This window comes from Mesoplodon densirostris, chromosome 16 (genome assembly GCF_025265405.1).
Source record: "Mesoplodon densirostris isolate mMesDen1 chromosome 16, mMesDen1 primary haplotype, whole genome shotgun sequence".
NCBI classification, from domain to species: Eukaryota; Metazoa; Chordata; class Mammalia; order Artiodactyla; family Ziphiidae; genus Mesoplodon; species Mesoplodon densirostris.
In genome coordinates this window covers 35,091,195-35,111,740 of record NC_082676.1, presented here as the reverse complement: position 1 = coordinate 35,111,740, position 20,546 = coordinate 35,091,195, and the positions used below count along the sequence as shown (strand labels likewise).

The 20,546-nt window shown below is 43.7% G+C and overlaps 1 protein-coding gene across 5 annotated transcripts in view; it reads right to left on the bottom strand.

Annotated features, from left to right (window-relative positions):
- Positions 1–20,546, bottom strand: part of ZKSCAN1 (zinc finger with KRAB and SCAN domains 1) — a 61,487-nt gene that overhangs the window by 4,226 nt on the left and 36,715 nt on the right. For 2 of the 5 annotated variants that reach the window (XM_060078683.1, XM_060078686.1), the window contains one exon: positions 13,093–20,199. In XM_060078683.1, the coding sequence (XP_059934666.1) occupies positions 19,304–20,199 (896 nt within the window). In that variant the 3' untranslated portion in view covers positions 13,093–19,303. Of the gene's footprint in view, positions 1–3,918; positions 4,770–4,791; positions 4,849–13,092; positions 20,200–20,546 lie in introns of those variants that run through there. The other 3 variants (XM_060078688.1, XM_060078684.1, XM_060078685.1) reach the window with 3 other exon arrangements.

The following is a 20,546-nucleotide window of genomic DNA, read 5'->3' as shown; positions in this document are numbered from 1 at the left end:
TGGGGTGTGTACGTGTATACATACACACACACACACACACACACACACACACACAATGGTATACTAGTCAGCTATAAAAAAGAGTGAAATTTTGCCATCTTCAACAACATGGATGGACTTGGAGGATATTATGTTTAGTGAAAAGTCAGACAGAGAAAGACCAATACTGTATATTGTCACTTACATGCAAAATCTAAAAAATAAAAAAAACTAGTGAATATAATAAGAAAGAAACAGACTCACAGATACAGAGAACAAACCAGTGGTTACCAGTAGGGTGAGAGAAGGGGGGAGGGGCGATATAGGGCTGGAAATTAAGAGGTACAACCCACTATGTATAAAAGAAATAAGCTACAAGGATATACTGTACAGCAGAGGGAATAGAGCCAATATTTTATAATAACTATAAATGGAGTATAATCTTTAAAAATTGTGAATCACTATGTTGTACACTTGTAACTTATATAATATTGTACATCAAATATACCTCGATTTGAAAATAAATTTAAGAAAAGCACTGTGGCATAAGCTTAAAACTAAATTTAAATTAACTTTGCTCCAAAAACTGTTTCAGAATCCTACAACTTCTGAGATCTCAAGAGGCCATCTACTGGCCAAATGAAGTCTGTCTAAACCTACAACTTTTAGCTTCAGCATTAAAAATTTACTAGTCAAATGACAGGGCTAGTTAGCATAACCAGGAATCATGTTAGAAGCCTGGAATTAACTAGCATATTTTTAAATGATTGAGCACAGTTAGTGATGTAATTTGAGCTTCACTTGACCCATTTTAAGCAGGGCATACTCTTGTTTTAAAATGCCATTTATGTTTAACTTTCACAGAAAGACAAGTGGAATGACAAGAGATTAGACTAAAAGTAACGTATGTTCTTTCAGAGGTATTTCTTTTGATGAGACACATACTGCTGAGAGGAAACTGAAAGGAAAAATTAAACCACAATAGACAATACAAACAGAAGATGTTTAAGAGTATTTTTTCTTTTAAATTTTAAATATTCTATATATTTGTCAGTTGATACATTAGAATACTGAAAACATCTATAGTAAATATAATTACTTCCATTTTCTTCATATGCCAGAAAAGTGAAATCCATTCACTCAACATTTGCTGAATACCTGCCATGGGCTCGACGCTAGGACTGCAGGGATGCTTAAGACAGATACACGCCTACCCTCACACAGCTTTCAAGTTGTGGGGGAGATGGAAAAGAAGTGAGTAAACAGACAATAGAATCAGTCTATCATTATTGGCATTCACTAAATATAGTACTCTGAAAGAAAACTACATAAGTTAATTAATCTTACACACTTGTGGCTGGCCTTCCTGATGAGCATGTTTTTAAACTCTAAGCAGCACCTTTCCTGTCACATAGGTGTTCCCGTACTGAATTTGAATAATCTAGACCAGGAAAACTCCAGCAGTCTCAAGAAAGAGCCAAACACGTAAAAAATCTATGTGGGTGTTCATTACATGAAATTATATTGATAACAATGGTAGAGAACATAAAAAGGATGTATAAATGGCCTGAAGACGAGGGAACAGGAGTTGCAGATAATCTAAAGCTAAGGCATTTAAAAAGTTGAGTATGCTAATTTCTAACATGTGTGTCAATCTCCATGGATCTGGCTTGACAGCCTTGAAATATCATTTCGCACACACAGTCATAATATACACACAATCACAATGAAGGAAAAAGACAAAAACACGAACAGTGATATTTCTGGGTTACAGAATTATGAATGATTTCAATTTTTTAAAGTCTTTTTTTGATTTCCTAAATTTTCTATAATGGATATTATTACTTTTGTAGCCAGAAAATCATAAAATCTCCAAAGGGATCATAAGCAGTTTTTAACAAATAAAATAGATTTTACTTCTAATGCCCAAATTCCATGCCCTTCAAAAAAAGAAACCCAGGAAAACAAAAAAGCAGCAATTCCAGCCCATGCAGAACCTTCCAAAAAAGGTACATTTATGTTACAGCTTTTATATCAGATGTTCAGTTTCACACATTTAGTAGATATGTATTAAAAACATGTGTTTTATATGACTTCCCCTTTATTTTTGTAATCAATTTTGGTAATTAAAAAAATATAGGAAGTGGGGTTCTAGGAATAAAACCTCAATATGTAACCTTGCTTTTACGAGAAAGTCAATAATTATCAGCTGCTAATTAGTTCAGAACTCTCGGGATGCTAGCTGGGACTCCCCTCTACTGTACCCAAATTCTGAAGCATCCTATGAGGTGCCAACAGGTATTCCAACACAGTGGACCAGCATCAGCACTGAACACTCGTTTATGCTATCCTCTGCACCCAGTACACTACTGAAGCTCCCAAGTTCAGGATTACTTGAAAACTGAGTGGGGATGGGGGGGGGGGTGGGAAGCACTGTCATCTAGTCTCTTAAAATAAAGGCATTAGCACCAAAGGCTAAAATAACCTAAATATAGATGTAGCAGCGCTGGGAGCATTCCTTAGAAATCCTTTCAAGTGGACCTCCTAAGTGTTGGAATAACTTTGTAACATAACTGGTTACAAAATTTCCCACTCTCTTCAGAGGAGGGCACCCCAAGAACAGGAAAGACTGCTCAGCTTCTGGGATCCAGCCTGGGAAACTCTGCAAGACACTAGGAGTTATAACCCAGCACAGGAGGCATTAAACAGTGAGTGTCCTGTATCACGTTCACATGGGATCAGTTCCCAGAAGTTGGTGAGTTCAAACTCACAGATGCCACTATATCACACAATCGCCTTTGCAAAACACATACATAGTCATAATTGAAGAAGAAAGTTTCCCTAGATGTTGCTGCTGGGCAACTGGCTGGGCTGGCTCAATAGCTCAGTGGTTTATTCTAGCACACCAGTTTTGCAGTGCCCACAATTCAAATTCATGCCTCAGCAAGGCCACAAACAAGTGGAGGGCTGGGTGCTTGGAGCCTTCTTCCTAACTGTACTCACTCTCTTTGGAGAGTTCATCCAGTCACGTGGCTTTAAGTACCATCTATATACTCAACAGCCGCCGATTTATCTGCAGCCTGGACCTCTCTTCTGAACTCCAGACTCACACAACAAACTACCCACTTGACGTTGCCACCAGCACGTCCAGTGGCATCTCAAGCTTAACACTCCTGAAACTGTACTTCCCATCTTTCCCCCAAAGCTGCTCATCTTAGTTAACGGCAACTCCACCATTTTTTCCAGACCAAAAAAACCTGGGCACCCAAATCCTCCTTCACATTCTGCACACAATTCATGAGCAAAGCTCTACAAGTAAGAGATTCAGAGTTCGCTACCTCCAGCACTGCTGTCCCACCAGTCCATCATCTGTTGCCTGTTAAATACAAGTCAGATCACATCGTTCCTCTGCTCACACCTTTCAAGGCTTTGTGTGTCATACAGAGTAAAAGCCAAAATCATCACAAGGCCAACAAGGTCTCAAAGATTTCAGCCCCTGTTGCCTCTCAGATCTCCTTGTCTCTTGTCTGCCTCTAGCAAAGCCAGTATTGGTCATGACCACACTGGTCATGTTGAGTTTGTCTAAAGGTTCATTTAGGGATGCCCTCAAGGTCTTAGCTTTCGAATTTTTCTTAATAAGGTGCTTATAAAATAAAAAAGCATGTGAATAGAAAACAGAGGCTTCATTACTCGCTGTCTTCAACCACAGTGAACTATTTTAAGCTCGCTAGAATGTTTAGGACAAGAGGCCCATCAAGGAAACATTCATGGTCTACTACAAGCAGAGGCCTTTGTTCTGTTCCGAGGTTTTTTCCCCCTCTTTTATGCCGATTTCCCAAAGCTTATATGCCCTTATCAAAGTGCCCCAAATCCATTCTAGAACAAGATGAGGCATAAATAAACCAAATTATTACAGTCTAACAATTTAACATGACTTACCTATTAATGCTAGAATGCTTTTGACATACTCATTCTGTACCTGAAAACTCCTACGCAGGCAAACTTGATAATTCATGAGGCACAGATTTTTACTGCTGGACAGTTCTAACTGTTACAGGTTTTCTTTAAACTGAACCAAATTCTGCATCACTTTTTATCTTCTTTCTTCACTGATCCCAGTTTGGTCCTAGACCAAAACTTACTTTCTCCGTTGTAGGCTTCCAATACCTGAAAACAGTTGCCTTTTCTTCACAGTTCTTTCAATTGCTCCTTATATAAGAGGTTTCCAAGTACCTCACTCACCAGATCACCTTTCTCTTGACAAACTATTTATAAATAAATAGTCCTCTAAAACTGCGTTTCCAAACTGGAGCAGATCCCTGTTACGTGCTTTCTAACCTGAACAAAGCCCTCCCTATTCCCTCCCTTGGAACAGACACTACCCAGGACTACTGAGGCCCAGTTTCTCACACGAGGTCCCCAACCCCCTCGGGCGAATTCTTATCAATTAGCCTTGAATTCGGACCGCCTACTGAGAGCCAGGGAAAAAGAGAAAGCAGCCCCGCTCAGACTGACGGGCCGTTCGGCTCAGGGAGCGCAGAGAAAAACTGCTCTGGAACACGAAAGAGGCCAACTTTCACTTTTTAAGCCCCTCGGGGGGTGCGCGGGGGTGGAGGAAATGCTTTCAAGGGAGCAAACGCCTCCGCCGTCTAGGGCTGGGCAGGGACTGGGAGCTCCTCCCACCACCCTCCCAGGACCGGTCTGGGGAGTCCCCACAGGCCACAGCTGCCTAACCCACTCGTCCCTCCCCGCACCCTTCGGCGGACACTCCCGCTTCCGCCCGCCACGCGAACCGGGGACCCGGAGGCTCACCGTGAGTCAAACCCGTTCAGGCCGCTGGAACACCTCGACGCGCACCGCCGCCGACGCAGCCGGAAGTGCGTCATAGCCCCGCCCGCGGAGAGCTGTGCGGGGCCGCAGAGGCCCCTCTAGGAAGTTGGGAGGTGTTTTTGGCATCTCGGTGTCTCGGGTACTCGGGAGGTAGAGGAGCGAAAGTGACTAGTGGAGGCGCCCTCGCAACGTGAACAGGCGGGGACCTCTTTCCCATTCCTTTTTTTTTTTTTTTAACTAAGGAGGGGCCGACCAGATGAAGTCTTGGCGGTTTTCGCACCCCGCTCCCGACGCCCCGGGCCAAGGAGAGGCGTGGGCTAGGCGCGGCGGCCTTGGTCCTCCTCGTGGACTTAAGAGGCCGGTTCTCCTGTGACCCTCAGGCCGGTCACCGCGTGAGAACTCGGTCCCCGTTTATGGACACAGAGCCCCACGCTTAGCCCACGAAGCCCGAGATTCAGTTATCACACTCAGATGCCCGGCGGCATCCACCTGAAGTAGCTGTGCCCTTGGGGCTTTGCGGGTTCGAAACTTCCTGGGCAGAAATCTCCGAGGCCGCCTTCCAGAGGCTCCTGATGCTGCAGGACTTGGTACAGAGGTCCTTGCCTACCTTTTCCCCCGCCGCTATTGCTCAGCTGCAGGTTACGGGACTGTAGATTCTCAATGTTTTCGATCTCAGCCCCACCCCGTCCAGCCCTCACTGAGTTTGCTTTTGCCTGGTCCCTCAAAAGGCACACATGTTGAGGGACAGCAACGTGCCTGCGCAGGGAATACCGTGTCTGAATGCACCATAAATTTGTAGAGATGAGACGTTTTTCCCTGATGTTTTCTATGATCATTTAAATTTAAAAACATAAAAATTTAAAATTCAAAGACATACAAAAGATCAACAGTGAGTCCCCTATGTACCAACTGACCAGTTTCAACAGTTATCACACAGTCTTGTTTCATTCATTCCCCCACGCACTGGTCAGACGTCTAAGATGGGCCCCTTCTGGGTGGCACACGTTAAGAGGAGTGTTCAAAACCCAGTGATCATCCAGAAATAACGAAATCATTGGGAGGTGTGAGCTCTGAACACCATGCCATCCCACCTAGGAGAATCTGGAGAATTTTTCTTACCTTAGGTAGGAGAGGACAAGGGGAGAATGAGAGACAAAGCAGTCTTAGTTTTCAAATTTGTGAAGTGTCATCACTTGAAAATGAAGTTTGTCTTCTGGAGCCCAGAGGACAGAACTAAGAGCAATGAATGGAAATGAAAGAAAAGTTCAATACAAGGAAGGACTTTCTGAGAGAGTTGCTCAAAAACGGCCACTTCCTGCATCATCTTGTGCTGCTTTGAAGTGGGAGAGCCCTGGGAATGGGGAGGACAGGAGTTTTGCAGAGTGAATTTTGGGGCTGGATGACCTGCAGCTTGCCCCAGACTCCTGTTAGTTTTTCCCTTCACCTCCAGTCCCAATGGCATTCATTCACCATTACCACTCCCTCCACACACCTCCTCTGAGTACTTACTGTGGGCCGGTACTGTGTTAAGCACTTGGTTTCAATTCTTTATTGCCGCATAAAAAACTACCCCAAAACTTAGTGCCTTAAACACAACAATTATCCTGACTTCTAACTCAGAGGCAGTAAGGGGATTAAAAGTATAGACTCTGAAGAAAGAGCCAAGTTTGAATCTTGACTTTCCCACATCTCAGTTGTATGACACTGGAGAAGTTACTTACTTTCCTGAGCCCATGTTTCCTGATCTATAAAACAGAGATTTTAATATTTTACAGGGGTAAGTATTCTCAGGATTATGTTTCAAAGGACTGATAAATTGAAGATAAATGTGTGTAGCAGATTGTTTCTAAAAATAGTCACAACATTATCTACCATCCCACATGCTCTTTTGCAATGTGGCCAGGAGCCAGATAGAACAGAATCACTCGGGCTGAGGGGGAAACCAGAAACCTGCATAGTTCCATGAGCCACATATGTTTCGTTGTTGTTGTTTTTTGGTTTTTTGGCCGCACTGTGAGGCTTGCAGGATTGAACCCGTGCCCTCTGCAGTGAAAGCTCGGAGTCCTAACCACTGGACTGCCAGGGAATTCCTGAGCCACACGTGTACTGATGCCTTGGCAGTGCTCTGTCCAACCTCTTAGACAAAAGGATCTTTGCCGAGTCATGCAACCAGTAAGTTGTGATGTTGAGGCTTAAAGGAAATCCTTCCCGTTCCAAGCCCATCGTTCTTCCTACAGCAAAGGGCCTAGAGCTGCAAAATACTGATGGCAAAAGAGACCTTAGGGAAAAGCTGGTTAAGCTCTTGTTTTCAGATGAAGAAACCCACCTGTGGCTGAAGAGGTCAGCTCCGAGGCACACTAGTGAGCTAATTAGTAGCAGAGCTGAGAGTAGAATCCAGATGTTCTAATTCAATCCTGTGTCCTTACTATATCTCAGCAGATTAAAAAGATCAATATGCTTCCATCCAAATCAGACTGTGGTAAAATAAGTTAACTTACGTGATCCATTATCATCTATTGATATAACCATGGCCATATGACAAAACCACAAGAGAGCAGACGAAGGAAAAGTTAGCCATTGTGGCTGGTGGCTCTGCATTTCTTCTTCAGAACAGTTTTGACTTACAAGAACCTCATATTCTTCCAATGAATTCATTCAGCAAACACTAACCAAGAACCTACAATGTGTCAGCCACTGGGTTCAGGCAAAAGGAGAAAATGAAAAATGAAAAATACATGTAGTTCTTGGCAGGTACGTAAACAAATAACTATGGACATGGTCCATAATAATACATGGTCCATGATAATACAGACGAGACCAATAAATGGTGACTAAGTGACGGGTCATCTTGGGGATGCACAGTGTGATGTCTCCTAATATGCAAAGCTCTGTGGCAGGGAGTTTATTAGAGGACAGTTCCCGCCTTTTGGAGAATTCTACTTGCTAAAAGTTCTTTCAATTAAAGCAAACATCTAGGGGACTTCCCTCGTGGCGCGCAGTTGTTAGGAATCTGCCTGCCAATGCAGGGGACACGGGTTCAAGCCCTGGTCCGGGGGGATCCCACATGCTGCGGAGCAACTAAGCCCGTGCACCACAGCTACCGAGCCTGCGAGCCACAACTACTGAAGCCCGTGCGCCTAGAGCCCGTGCTCCACAACAAGAGAAGCTACTGCAATGAGAAGCCCACACACCGCAACAAAGGGTAGCCCCCGCTCTCTGCGACTAGAGAAAGCCCACGTGCAGCAACGAAGACCCAACGCAGCCAATAAATAAAATAAATAAATTAAAACAAACAAACAAAAAGCAAACATCTGCTTTCTTGTAATTTCAACTCATTGATCCTAGTCTTTTTTTTTTTTGGCTGCACCACAAGGCTTGTGGAATCTTAGGTCCCCAACCAGGGATTGAGCCCAGGCCCTTGACAGTGAAACCACGGAGTCTTAACCACTGGACCGCCAAGGAAGTCCCACATTGATCTTAGTCTTGATTGATCTTTTTCTCTCACAAAATGCATGTAGTTGTTCTTGTCAGCCCTTCAAAATATTTGGAAACTACCATGTGTGACTGTCGCGAAGACCACCTACAACAGTTCTATGACCTTGTCTGAAAGTTGCTTCTGAATCTTGGAATGTGAAGTGTATAATGACTCTCTGAGGGTCCACGGTTCCTCATTTAAATGACCTCCATACTCTCCCACTTAACTTTCTCTGCATTACTCGGTTTTCTTTTGTCTTTTTTTTTTAATTGGAGTATAATTGCTTTACAATGTTGTGTTAGTTTCTGCTGTACAACGAAGTCTTTTGTCTTGAAAGATTATTTGGTTTGAAAAAGAAAAAGACCCCACTTTGTAGCAGAGGTCTGGAAGGGGAAAAGCTACGCTAGTTACTGCAGGTCTGGGCTCCCTCCCTCCTCTTCCAGCAGGGTGGCCGTGGTTCTCTCTAAAAAGGTTGCTTTCTGGATCTTCCTCACTCAGTCTCGCCATCACTTACTTTTGCTGCCATCACTATGCTTCGCCAGCAGAGGGTGATCAAACCTTGGTTTCTTTTAGAACAAGGCAAGCTCCTCATCCATCATAGCTCTGAAAACTTCCTTTTTCTTCCCAGAGGGAGTCCACCTGTACGGCCTGTTGGGAAGCTGCAGAGACATTCATTCAGCTAAAGAAAATGAAAAGAGAATAAAGGTGATGTAGTTAGACAACCCCATAGCTTAGAGCTGGAGCGCTGTTGCTAATGAGCCTTGGAGAACTTGAAGATGCAGCTTAATTATCTGGAAAATGGGCATAATAATAACCTGCTCTGAGAACTTTAAAGCATTTGGATCACATGAGAGTGAACTAGCTTTGTAATTACCTGTACCAATAGTAAGGACATTTTCATCTTCAAAATTCTTGGCTACCATATTATTTCTGATCTCTGTTTTAATGTCAGCGCACTGCCCTCCCCCCCACCCTGCCCTAGGATGTGGCTCTGCCCATCACAGGTCCTTTTTTGTTGTTGTTGTCCTACCCCCTCTGGAGAGGGCCACTTGCCTTCTTAACAAGAGACAGTAAAGTCTCCCGCCAAGGCTTTTACAAGAGCAGGTTGCCGGCTTGTTCCCCGTTGTTGGTGGAAGAACCCAGAAAACAATTGCATAACCCCTGAGTAGAAGGAGATCACCAAGGGCATCTGGCCCAGCCCTCCCCCCTTGCAAAATCCCTTCCTGCCCAGGACCCCTGGGTGTCATACCTGACCTGATTCGATGCAGACACCTGCTCTGGCTGGCTCTGCAATGAGGTTCCTTCTCCCAGTGTCTTCCACTAGGGCCATTCCTTCTGGGTGTACACCTTGGGCCCTGCAGAACCCTGGGGCCACCAGTCATCTTCTTATTAGGAGTTGTACGGTTATCACAACTCGCTAGCACAAGGCAGGCAAGTGTCTTGAGGAAGGGGTGCCTTTTTCTAATTTGCCCAAAAGTCCTGGTAGCAGCTGGGAAGAGCTGGCTTTACTTATCTGCCTTACTCACTGCTGGACCTCTTTCTTTTTTATTATTCCTGACACCCAGCACATGGCCTGACAATAATGTTTGTTGAAAGGGATTTAGATTGATTTCTTGGAGGCATGCAGAACAAACTGAATGCCTCTTCTACATGACAGGCCTTTAGATACTTGAGGGCAGAGACCAAGTTCTCATGTGTTTTCTCTTCACCAAGCAAAACCCCTTATTGCACACCTGAGGTGGTTTTGGTTTTACCATCCTGCGGTTGGTCTGTCTCTCTTTTAAAATGTGGAGTCCAGAACCAAATGCAGGGCGCACGATGACAGATAATCCAGGTAGTGGGGAGTCGTGCTAGCACGTGTATGTTCAAGCATCTGGAGTGGAGGCCGTGCCAAAGACACCTGAGACTTGGAGGCAGTGGTGGTGACTACTGGTGAAGGGATGTGCATAGTTTGGGACAAGAAAGCCCTCTTAAACCTGTGCAGTAATGCCCATGACTCCAGAGGAAATACCATTCCCCGGAGGATTTGGAATTGCAAGAGCTGAAGAAGCATTGGGGCAGGGGAAAGAATTGAATAGGGATTAGTGCAATTTGAGAGACTCAGAGGCCATGTGAAATTCTGTCCATAACATTGGGGACTGTCACGGGTCCCAAATTTTCACAAAGACCAGATTTCAAGGTAACGTCTTTTAGGGACTCATGGGATGGAGGACACTGCCAGCATGTTTCACTTAAAGAAGGGAGACTTTTGTGAGGGGTAAATTAATATTCAGGAAAGAGAGGACCATGGAGGAAATAATAGCTAGTATTTCTGGAACACGTAGGTCAGGCACTGCTGTAGCTGCCTTACATGTAACGGCTCATTTAATGCTTATAACGCTATGTCCATTTTGCAGATGAGGAAACTAAGACACAGCACCTAAGTGGTAGATGAAGGATTTGATCCTGGGCACACTGGCTCCAGTGCCTGTGTGTGTAAACACTATGCTAGGCTGCTCCATAAATGTAGTTGTGGGATCACAGAGGTGGCGTATGCAGGTGGGAGAATAACTGAGCTCAGAAAGGAAATGAAGTAGTGGAAAGAACCTGATTGCTGGAGTCAGACACACCTCGCTTTAAATCCAGCTCTGCCATTCATGGGGCCAGCTGCTTCACGTTATGGGCCTCAGTGTCCACATCTGTATAATGGGGCAACTGTCTCTACAAAGTTGATGTATGGATTAGAGAAACTTCATGGTTGTTATTATTCAGGAGTGAAGGAGGAAGAGAGGAGTTGATGGGCAGTGCAATGCAAACAACTGACAAGGTTTCAAGGAAATGTCAAATGCTCTAGAAAAGTAAGGGAGAATGAAGACGAGAGAAAGGGCTCTGTCAAGAACACTGGTGACCTCTAATGGTGCCATCTAAGAGGCTGGGATGAGAGCCGAGTTACAAGGGAATTCCCTGGCGGTGCAGTGGTTAGGGCTCCGTGCTTCCACTGCAGGGAGCAGATCCCTGGGGAACTAAGATCCTGCATGCTGTACAACGTGGCCAAAAAATTTAAAAACACACAAAAAAAATGTTAAAAAAAAAAGAGCTGAGTTACAGGGGCTTTATGAGGGAGGATATCAGCGGTGAAGAGATGAAAACAGCAGTTCTGGTCCACGTGGCAGAGGAATTTGGTAGCTAAACGGAAGGGTCAAAGTCAAACCAAAGATTTAAAAAATTTGCTTTTGCTCCTCAAAGCTACAAGTTTGTGCTTATTTAAATGGAGAACAGGTACTGAGGGGTGAGGAGGAGCCTGGAGGCGCTCGAGAGCAAGGCCACATCCCTCTTCAGGCAGCAAGGGAGGGGCTCCAGGGAGCAGGGAGGACCAGACAGCGAGGCATCGGGATGGCCTGAGGCCCCTGGGAGAGCATATCAAGGGGGGTCTGCTGAGAAAGGGTGAGGTGAGGCCATGGTGGGCCTGGGAGCTTGGGGAGCAGGAAACACCCGGACAGCGGCCCCAAGACTACGGCAGAGAAGAGGGTAGGCTAGCAGGGGCGAGGGTCATGGAGGGGTCATGGAGGGGCCATGTCTGCGGATTTTCCCCAGGCAGCTTTCTGTAACTAAGGCACAGGAATGGAGGGAGGAGGAAGCTACCAGGGTTTGAAGTGGACACAGTGAAAGGCTGAGATGCTCTTGGAAGGTAACCTTGACCCTTACGACTCCTGGGGCTCTTGTCTACACTGGGGACGCTGGAGTCTCTGGTCCTCTCCACACCCAGCTGTTAATAAGCTCAGGACCAGAATCTCTCACAGGGCCCATCGTCCACAGCAGTGACCAAGTTCAATAATGCACTGGATTTCTTCCAGCTTCTGTCTACCCTGCTGTTCTCTGGAATCATCTCCTAAAATAAATCATCTGCACACGAGCCCTAACCTCAGGTTCTGCTCTCAGGGAACCTAGGCTAAGATAGTTGGACAGGATAGGGTTTAGTACCCGAATTAAGATTTGGTCATGATACCTAAGTAAAAATACATTGCTTTTTCATATGTGCCTTTTACTTTTTAAACAATTTGTTTATCTCACCATAGCCCTGGAAAGCAAGTGAGGCAGGGTAAGGAAACTTTAGGATAAGGAAACTGAAGAGCAGAGGAAAACAGAACACTTTGCACTTCTCTCTCGTTTCTAAATAGGGTGGAAAAAAATCAATTATTTAAATGAGACAGTGAAAAAAATCACATTGAGTTTGTTTCAGTAAGTTATGCAAAAACAAGGTTATTAGGTTAGAGTTCATAGTTTGAAGGTCTAAAATATCAACTTTACATGTTGCTCCTACTATCAGGATGTTCAATTTTTTGTCTCATAAAATGGTCGAAGGTTTTGTTTTTGTTATTGGAGTATAGTTGATTTACAATGTTGTTAGTTTCTGCTGTACAGCAAAGGGAATCAGTTTATACATATATCAACTCTTTTTTTTTAGCTTCCTTATCCATATAGGCCATTTAGTTCCCTGTGCTATAAGGTAGGTACTTATCAGTTATGTTTTATATATAGTAGTGTGTATATGTCAATCCCAGTCTCTAAAGGTTATTTTAATGGTTCCATCCTATGAAAAAATTGTTTTGGGGATCATTAAAAAGCAACTTTATTCCATGGTTTTTCATTCTGTTGCCAAGAAGCTACCTAAGCGCTTGTGAAATTATCCAGAACATGTCATTTGGGTGAGGATTGTTTGTGTCACAGTTCTAGTTTTTGATTTTGAAATTATACTTTTTTCTTTTCCCAAAACACGCATGTTATGCAACCAAGGACAACAAAAAACAAACATCACAACTACTGCCACCTAGAGATGATAATTTATTGTTTTACCATGATCCTGAAGAGAAACATAAAGAGAATATTTATTACAAATCCCCACAATTTCCTTCCCCCACCTCACTACTCTAAAATTTGTCAGACACCATCAGCCTCCTAAAATGGACCACTGACTATAAATGCATTACCAATTTACTTTGCTGCCATTTCTCATGACTGAAACTTTAGTGATCAAATGACTTTTCAGTGGAGGAGTTTCCTAGCTTTAAAAAAAAAAAACCCTTTTCCTCTAAAATTCCATTATTTACTGAAATAAGCCGTTCTAGAAATGTTAATGAGGATTTTAAATGAACAAATTCATTAAAAAATCATTCACTGAACATCTACCAAGCATCTGGATGCTTCAAAGATCAGGGAAATGAAAAGGCCAGGTTTCAACAGCAATAACTTAATTCTGCGGATATACAAAGACAAGTCAGTTTCTTTTCGTCTAATTTATTCTAAACTAAGAAACTAGGAACTGACAAAACAGGAAAGGTTTGTTTTATCCAGTCTACAGATAAACAAGACAATGCCTGAGTTAGCTCTCTCTATAGATTTAGGCTTATTGTGTTGACCTGGGTGTAATAACCTCTATTTAACTAAAAGTTAATAAAAATATTTATGTTCATGTTAAAATAATTGCTGATTTTGCTTGACTATCCCGCCCCTTGCCCCCAAGCTCATAGATTTTTAGAACAAGATTTTCCTGTGTCGTCACAACCTGCTTCCCCCTGCCCAGCCCTCTCACGTAAGAACCCCTGCAACCAGCAGAAGCACCTCTAAATCTAATACGCTTTGTCCTCGCTCGGCAGACTAAAACCTTACTGTCAAGTGGCTGAAGTGGGGGTAGGGGGGTGGGGAAGGCAGGCGAGCACTGGCCCCCAGCACATGCCCAGCAGTCCCTCTTCTCTCCCTCCACAGGGCTCCCTCACCACTCTTCCGCAGCTGGGAGTCTGGCCCCTACAACCCTCCCCTGCACTCTCCTTCCTAGCAAACCTGACCTTGTCGGGAGACTAAACAATAGCGACTCAGGCAGCTGCCTGGTCCCTTCCCTGGACCAAAGGAACTTGAAACCCGCATCTGAAACTGGAATGAAATCCCAGTTTCAGCATCACCTTTCAATCCCTCACAGAACTTACTCTTTGTATCTTAACGCACTCAGCCTGACTGCTTAATGAGTGCTTGCTGAAGGGAGAAAATTTAATTTTAAGACCAATTAACTTTGCTGATTACTGTGTAATTTGAAGTGAGTCGTGATTCTTTAGTAAATGGAGGTGAGAATCTCAATGATTAAAAGAAAAACAAAACAAAAAACCTGTGAAAATAACAGACCATTGTTCAGAAGTCAACCTAATGCCCCCTCTTTACCTTCCACTGTTTTAGGATAAGAGAAAAACATGAGGCTTGTGGTATCCACTGTTAAACAGAACCAGACAATATGAAACTAAGTTCTCATGTTAAGACATTCTGTATTATGAGATGTCCAAAATAGTTCCCAAACTTTTGTTTGACCGGCAGAATTGGAGATGGCTTACCTCCCTAAAACTTCAAGTTTGTTTTACAAAGCTCTGTAAAGTAAAACAGATAATTTCATTTTTAGATATAATAAAAAATTAATTTGAATAGCAAAATAAGTAACTACTTTTCAATGTACAGTAGTGTGTCCATTCTAAAAACGAAACCTCAATGTTAGGGAAACTTTTCAAATAATACTTTTTATTATATTCTCCAGTAGTAGTTGAAATAAAAATCTACTCTAACTTCTATGAAAAGATCTATTTATACCACTTAATTTCCTTTTCTCTGATTCTACGTTTCACTTTGCAATCTGCAGACCTTCACGTGGTTTCCCAGGTGGGGAACCATAGCCCCCTCATCAGTATTTCTGATAAGTTGCACAGAGTGGGACCCACAAACACATGGCTCCGCTGCTAAGTACTGCTGTCACTGTGTGACTACGTTTTAATAGTTACTCCAATTCACACGATGACTCTTCTGTGAGGATGGTAGGATGAGCCTGGTTAGCTAGCTTTAGATGAGGACGTCAGGACGACGAGACCCTGCAATAAAAGGTGATCAACTCTAGGATAAAAATTAGAAAAAAGTTCTTTCCCAGCTATGAATCTTCACAAGCCCTCTCTCCTAATAATCACAGGCCAGGCGAAGTGAGTGGGAGCAAGGAGGGTACACAGGAGACAGATGAGACAGGAATATTGCAAAATGCTTCTCAAGCCTTCCTGCAATCCCAGGGACTGGATGCCTGTGTGTCTATTTTCCCGGGAAGAACCCATCCTGGTGTTTTCCTATCCCAAGTTTTCTAAACACAGAAATTTAAGAGTTAGTGGAGGAAGCAGGACTACGCTTCACACCATTGGGTCAAGGTAAGTGGTCCCACTGGCCCTCCCAGGACATGCCCTCTTCTTGACTGACGGGGGCAGACCTTCTTCCTCCCCCTGCAAGCTCAGAGAACCCATTCTCCTTGCTTGAAATGGTGATCTGGCAGCTAAGCGGTCAACTTCCTGGCTTTGAAGAGAACACTCTCAGGAAGCTGCAGATGTTTCTAGAACTGTTCCATTTTAGTGCCCTAGTCGCCTGTCTCTCCTAGCGATTCCACTCATCTCCTAAGCTCTTGACTTGATAAGCACCAAACTATGAAGGTTTTTTTCTCTTTTTCCCCTTCCTCAGTTCTGTGAACTGACTTTTTGTCTATGACCACATCAACTTCTTCACTACTCCAAAACTTTGCTCTTTTGGAGTGATGTGTTCTGTCAAATAGATTAAAATAAAAATACATTATCTGTTTACAGGAAATATACAGAATAACAACAGGGGCTGGAGGTACAAAACACAGACACTGACATTATGGTCATACAAAATATATAGAAGTACCCAACATTAACAATTTTTGTCAGAAGTTGTACATTTGCTATTTCTTTAGCAGTTCCCCACATTTTTTTTTCTTCTTCTGTGGATCCTCTGGAGTTAAGATTGAGCTTCCTCTGCAGTGTTTCTGAAATTCAATACATGATTGGAACATACTGACGGAATTCATTTTCTGTCCAAAGCAATGAGTGCTACACATGAAAGTTTTCCACACATATAATAATAATAATGTTTATTTACAGTGTGAGCTTTCTGATGCTAAGGGCTGAGATGTGATTAAAGGCTTTGCCATATTTATCACATTCAAGAGGTTCCTTCCTGGGATGACTTCTCTGACGCCAGGTAAGATGTGAATTGTCTTAGGTATCAAACGTGTCAACCTCTCTGTACATATTTAGCACAGTTTCACTTTTATGCCTTTAATAAAATACTAAGTGCCTTCCATATCAAGATGCCTCATACATCTGTAGTCTTAGGCTTTAGCCTTGCCTGCCAGGATGAAGTAGAAACAAATGCCCCACAACTTGAAGACTTTTACTTCTCTTCCTGGCAAGGTTAAGGTATATTTTTAAAAACCCCTCAAAAACTTCCACTGGGTCAACTAGCATGCTAACAGTTAACTAGAGTACTTAAACCATTAACATACTTCAGCCAGTTGACAACTTTCAAATGACTATCCTGAGCACTAATTTAGATGTCATAAGCCTTTTGGGCCATGACTCTATTACACTTTGCGCTGAAGAGCTGATAAATGAATGCAATGCAGATGGTTTTAATAAACAGTGGTAGCCGGTTTTCTTCAGAAAACTTGTCTTCAAATAGCTGCTTCAAGGAGTCCATCTGCTGAAGATCTGGAGCAATGCCCGTGGCCATCCCACACAGTCAGTACGATGTCCCAGGAAATGGGAATTAAATGTGGGGCACAGGTTATAGTTAACTTCCATTAAAAAGAAATGACGGCTGAATCATGTCCGCATAAAAAAGCCAATGTGGGTGGACCTGACCAGTGTTCTTTCCCTCTTCACAACAGTCGGTGCTTCAATCGGTGTCTGGAGTTAAGCACCTCACTGCTTTCAGTTGCTTCCTGGCGGCAAAAGTCTTTGCTCAAAAGCATCAGCAGTTTTCTATGCGACCACCACTATGTCTCACTCTTTGAAGAAAATTCCTAAAAGCATTTCTTCTACCTTCCCTTACTATAAGAAGTTACTTAGGTGTGCTCTTCTGGAGTCTCTCTCCTGTTTTTCTTAAATTGGATGGATAGAATACTCTGGTCACCAGCTGACTTCCTTAAAGTTCCCCCAGGCAACACTGATGCAACTGCTTAGGAGCTACCGGGAAGCTGGAGTTGCTCCAAGTTAGAGAGAGAGGCCAGAGAAAAAGTGCTGTTTGGCCCAGAGCTGAGGCACAGGTGCCCCCACCTCCATGGTTCCCGGTGAAGTGACACTGTCTCACAGGCTTGGGTTGTTGGCTAGCAAACCAGTGATGAGTGACAGTTTTAGTTCTTGACGGAAAATCTCAAACTCTATGTGAGGGGTCTCCCGTTATGGGGCTAGTCTTCAGGTTGTGTTCTTAGTCTGTTTCTAAGTCCCTGCAGGGCTGTCCACAATCATTCGTGCACTCTCACGAGCAGTTACCTCTACCCAAGGCCCTGATGACTTCCTATGTGACCCACGCTGCTTGGGTCTCTTGTGTGTGCATCTGAAAATGGTCTGTCGCTGGCTTCTACACAGAAGCTAATGCATCCTTCTGCACAGATGATGGGAAAGATCAAAGTTTCATAACCTCACCTCAGTCTCTAGTGATGAGAAACAGAAAAGACATTGTGCAGTATGACTACAATACGACCAACCACATCTTAGCACATGGGTGAGCTTCTCAGAGCAACAGACACGTTTAGTAATTGCCAGCTAACGATCTCAAATGTCTTTCCGAAGTTTCTGGAAGTTTCTGTGGGGAAAAAAAATGCTCCCTCCAATGTTCCTTTTTCTGAAAAGCAACAGAAATCACATCGTTTGAACTTTAAAGTTACAAATGATTCAGAAAGTGCCCAAATCATCATGTTGTTCAGCAGCTGACTGAAGAAATTCTGGTTAAGATCTTTGCCATCTTTGCCTTAGTAAGTGTTCACGTTGTTCTTTAAGATGGCGGATGACAACAAAGTCGTTTGACATTTCATGGTATTTACTCTCTGATCTATGTCTAGATAGTCTACGCTGGCGGCTGACCAGCACCCTTCGTTTATATTTAGGACAAAAACAACATGTTACCCTAGAGCTTTAGCCACGCCTCGGGCTCACAAGCTGGGCCACGCTACCATATTTCAGGTACTCGTGACTCACAGGCCTTGTCGTGAATGTACAAATCCTGCTAGGCCTAATGAGCACTTCTCATATGGTCAGCACTGTGTCCAGGGCTGTCGGGGATATAAATATATCCCCCGACGAGAGAAGCATCTCTTTTGGGGAGTGATGAAAACTTTCACACACGGAACAACAAAAGATTCAAAGACAGTATGCAATCAAGTGCTAACCTGTGGAGAAACGCAGTTAGGAGTGCGATAGTGCTTTAGGGAATTCGGGGATTTCACGAAGGGAGAGAAGTGTTTTGAATCACGGTTGCCATTTCAGTAGGATTTATCTCAGTCATGAGGAGGGAACCATCTACATCTGCAGCTGTCCTTTGGAACTGTAGACTGGTGCGCATGCCCTCTCTTTCAGGAAGAGATAGAAATCTTTGGTTTGATACTGACAGCACAGTCCTAGATTTCTATAGCTTTGGTAGGCTACCAGCGACTGTAGAGAACTTACCGTATATATATAACTAGTTTGAGCAGCACGTGCCGATGTAGTTTTTGTTCAAACTGTCCCTCTTTTTTTGAGAAATAAGGTTCAGCAAGACGTTGGCCAAGTAGGGCGTGTTTGCGGCAAGCAGGTTTTGAACCTCAGTGTCATTTTCACAGAGCCGATCTTAGTCTTTCAATTATGTACTGTGGTTGCGGAGAGTTCAAGAGCACCTTAAAGGTCTCCTCATTACTGAAAAGCTTGACATTTTCCTGTGTGTGTGCTTCTATCCTGTGTGGAAATAGCATGTGGATTATCCATGCCTATGACTAGCACTTCCCTGAAGGGGCTGTGGAAGAATTATACGCCCAAAGTCTAGGCAAAGGCAGAACACTGCTGATGTACCTGTAAGGATCCATAAGTGTGATTTTTTTTTTTAACCTGTTGAGGCTTTTTTTTTCCCCTCCGTGGGCACACATCTCTGAAGTAATTTTAGAAACGAAAAGGGGAAATGGCTTGTTGACAAATTCTCGCTTTACACACAGCTTTTCAGGAATGCTCCGAAAGCATCGAGGGAGGCGGGGCTGTACTCGGAGGCTCGCTCTCTGGTGTGGATTCTGTGATGCAGAGTGAGGGTAGAGCTCCGGGTGAAGGCCTTGCCGCACTTCGTGCACTTATAGGGCTTTTCTCGGGTGTGAATTCTCCGATGCAAAATAAGGTATGAGTTTCGGTTGAAAGCTTTTCCACATTCACTACATTCATAGGGCTTTTCCCCCGTGTGGATTCTCTGATGCTTAGTAAGGTCTGAGCTCTGGCTGAAGGCCTTCCCACACTCGTTACATTCGTAGGGTTTCTCCCCAGAGTGGATCCGCTGATGCAGAATGAGATTTGAACTGTGACTGAAGGCTTTGCCACACTCGTTACATTCATGAGGCTTCTCTCCTGTGTGGATTCGCTGATGCAGGACAAGGTTTGAGTTAAGACTGAAGGCTTTCCCACACTCACTACATTCATAGGGCTTTTCTCCGGTGTGGATTATTTTATGGCGAATAAGGCTTGAACTCCTTGTGAAGCATTTACCACATTCATCACATCTGTGGGACTTTGCTCCTGTCGGAACTTCTTCAGGGGTGTTGAAGTTTGAGCTCAGACTGAAACTTCTCCCCAGTCCTTTACCCTTTTCCCTTGGACCTCGCTCTCCTGTGCTGGGGTTTTTTTTTTCCTTGACTGCAGCTGGCCCCGGATCTCTCTTTTCTTTTCCAGTCTTCTCCTCAGAGTTTCTCTGCTGCCTTTCTACTACTCTGCCTTGCTGGTCACGTTTTTCTCCAAAATCTTTCTGGAATTTTCCTGTGGTCTCCCCATGTGATGCTGAGTCTTCTGCAATTTCAGCTTTTGAGGTGGACTCCTCATTCTCATTCCTGTTTTCACAACCTGACACAATAAATAAAAAATACAAATAGCATCTTTTTCTTTTGAATATGTGGGTTACTCAAGTGACACTGTTTTCCAGGAAGCTTCTACCTGCCTGCAAAATGACCTCACAATATTAACTGGAGATAAAATAGTAGAAAAACAAGGGAAAAAACATAGGGACAACTTGGAGTAGAATTGGGAAATGAGAGGGCAGGCAAAGCGTGGAAAGGACAACGGAGGGAGCGTGCAGAGAGGCCAGGAGCGAGCAGAGGGAACAGAACCAGGCGAGGAAGGAAGGAAGGGGTGAGGAATTAAGGAACATAAGAGGTCACAACTCATGGTTCTATAATTTGGTCACCTGGTAA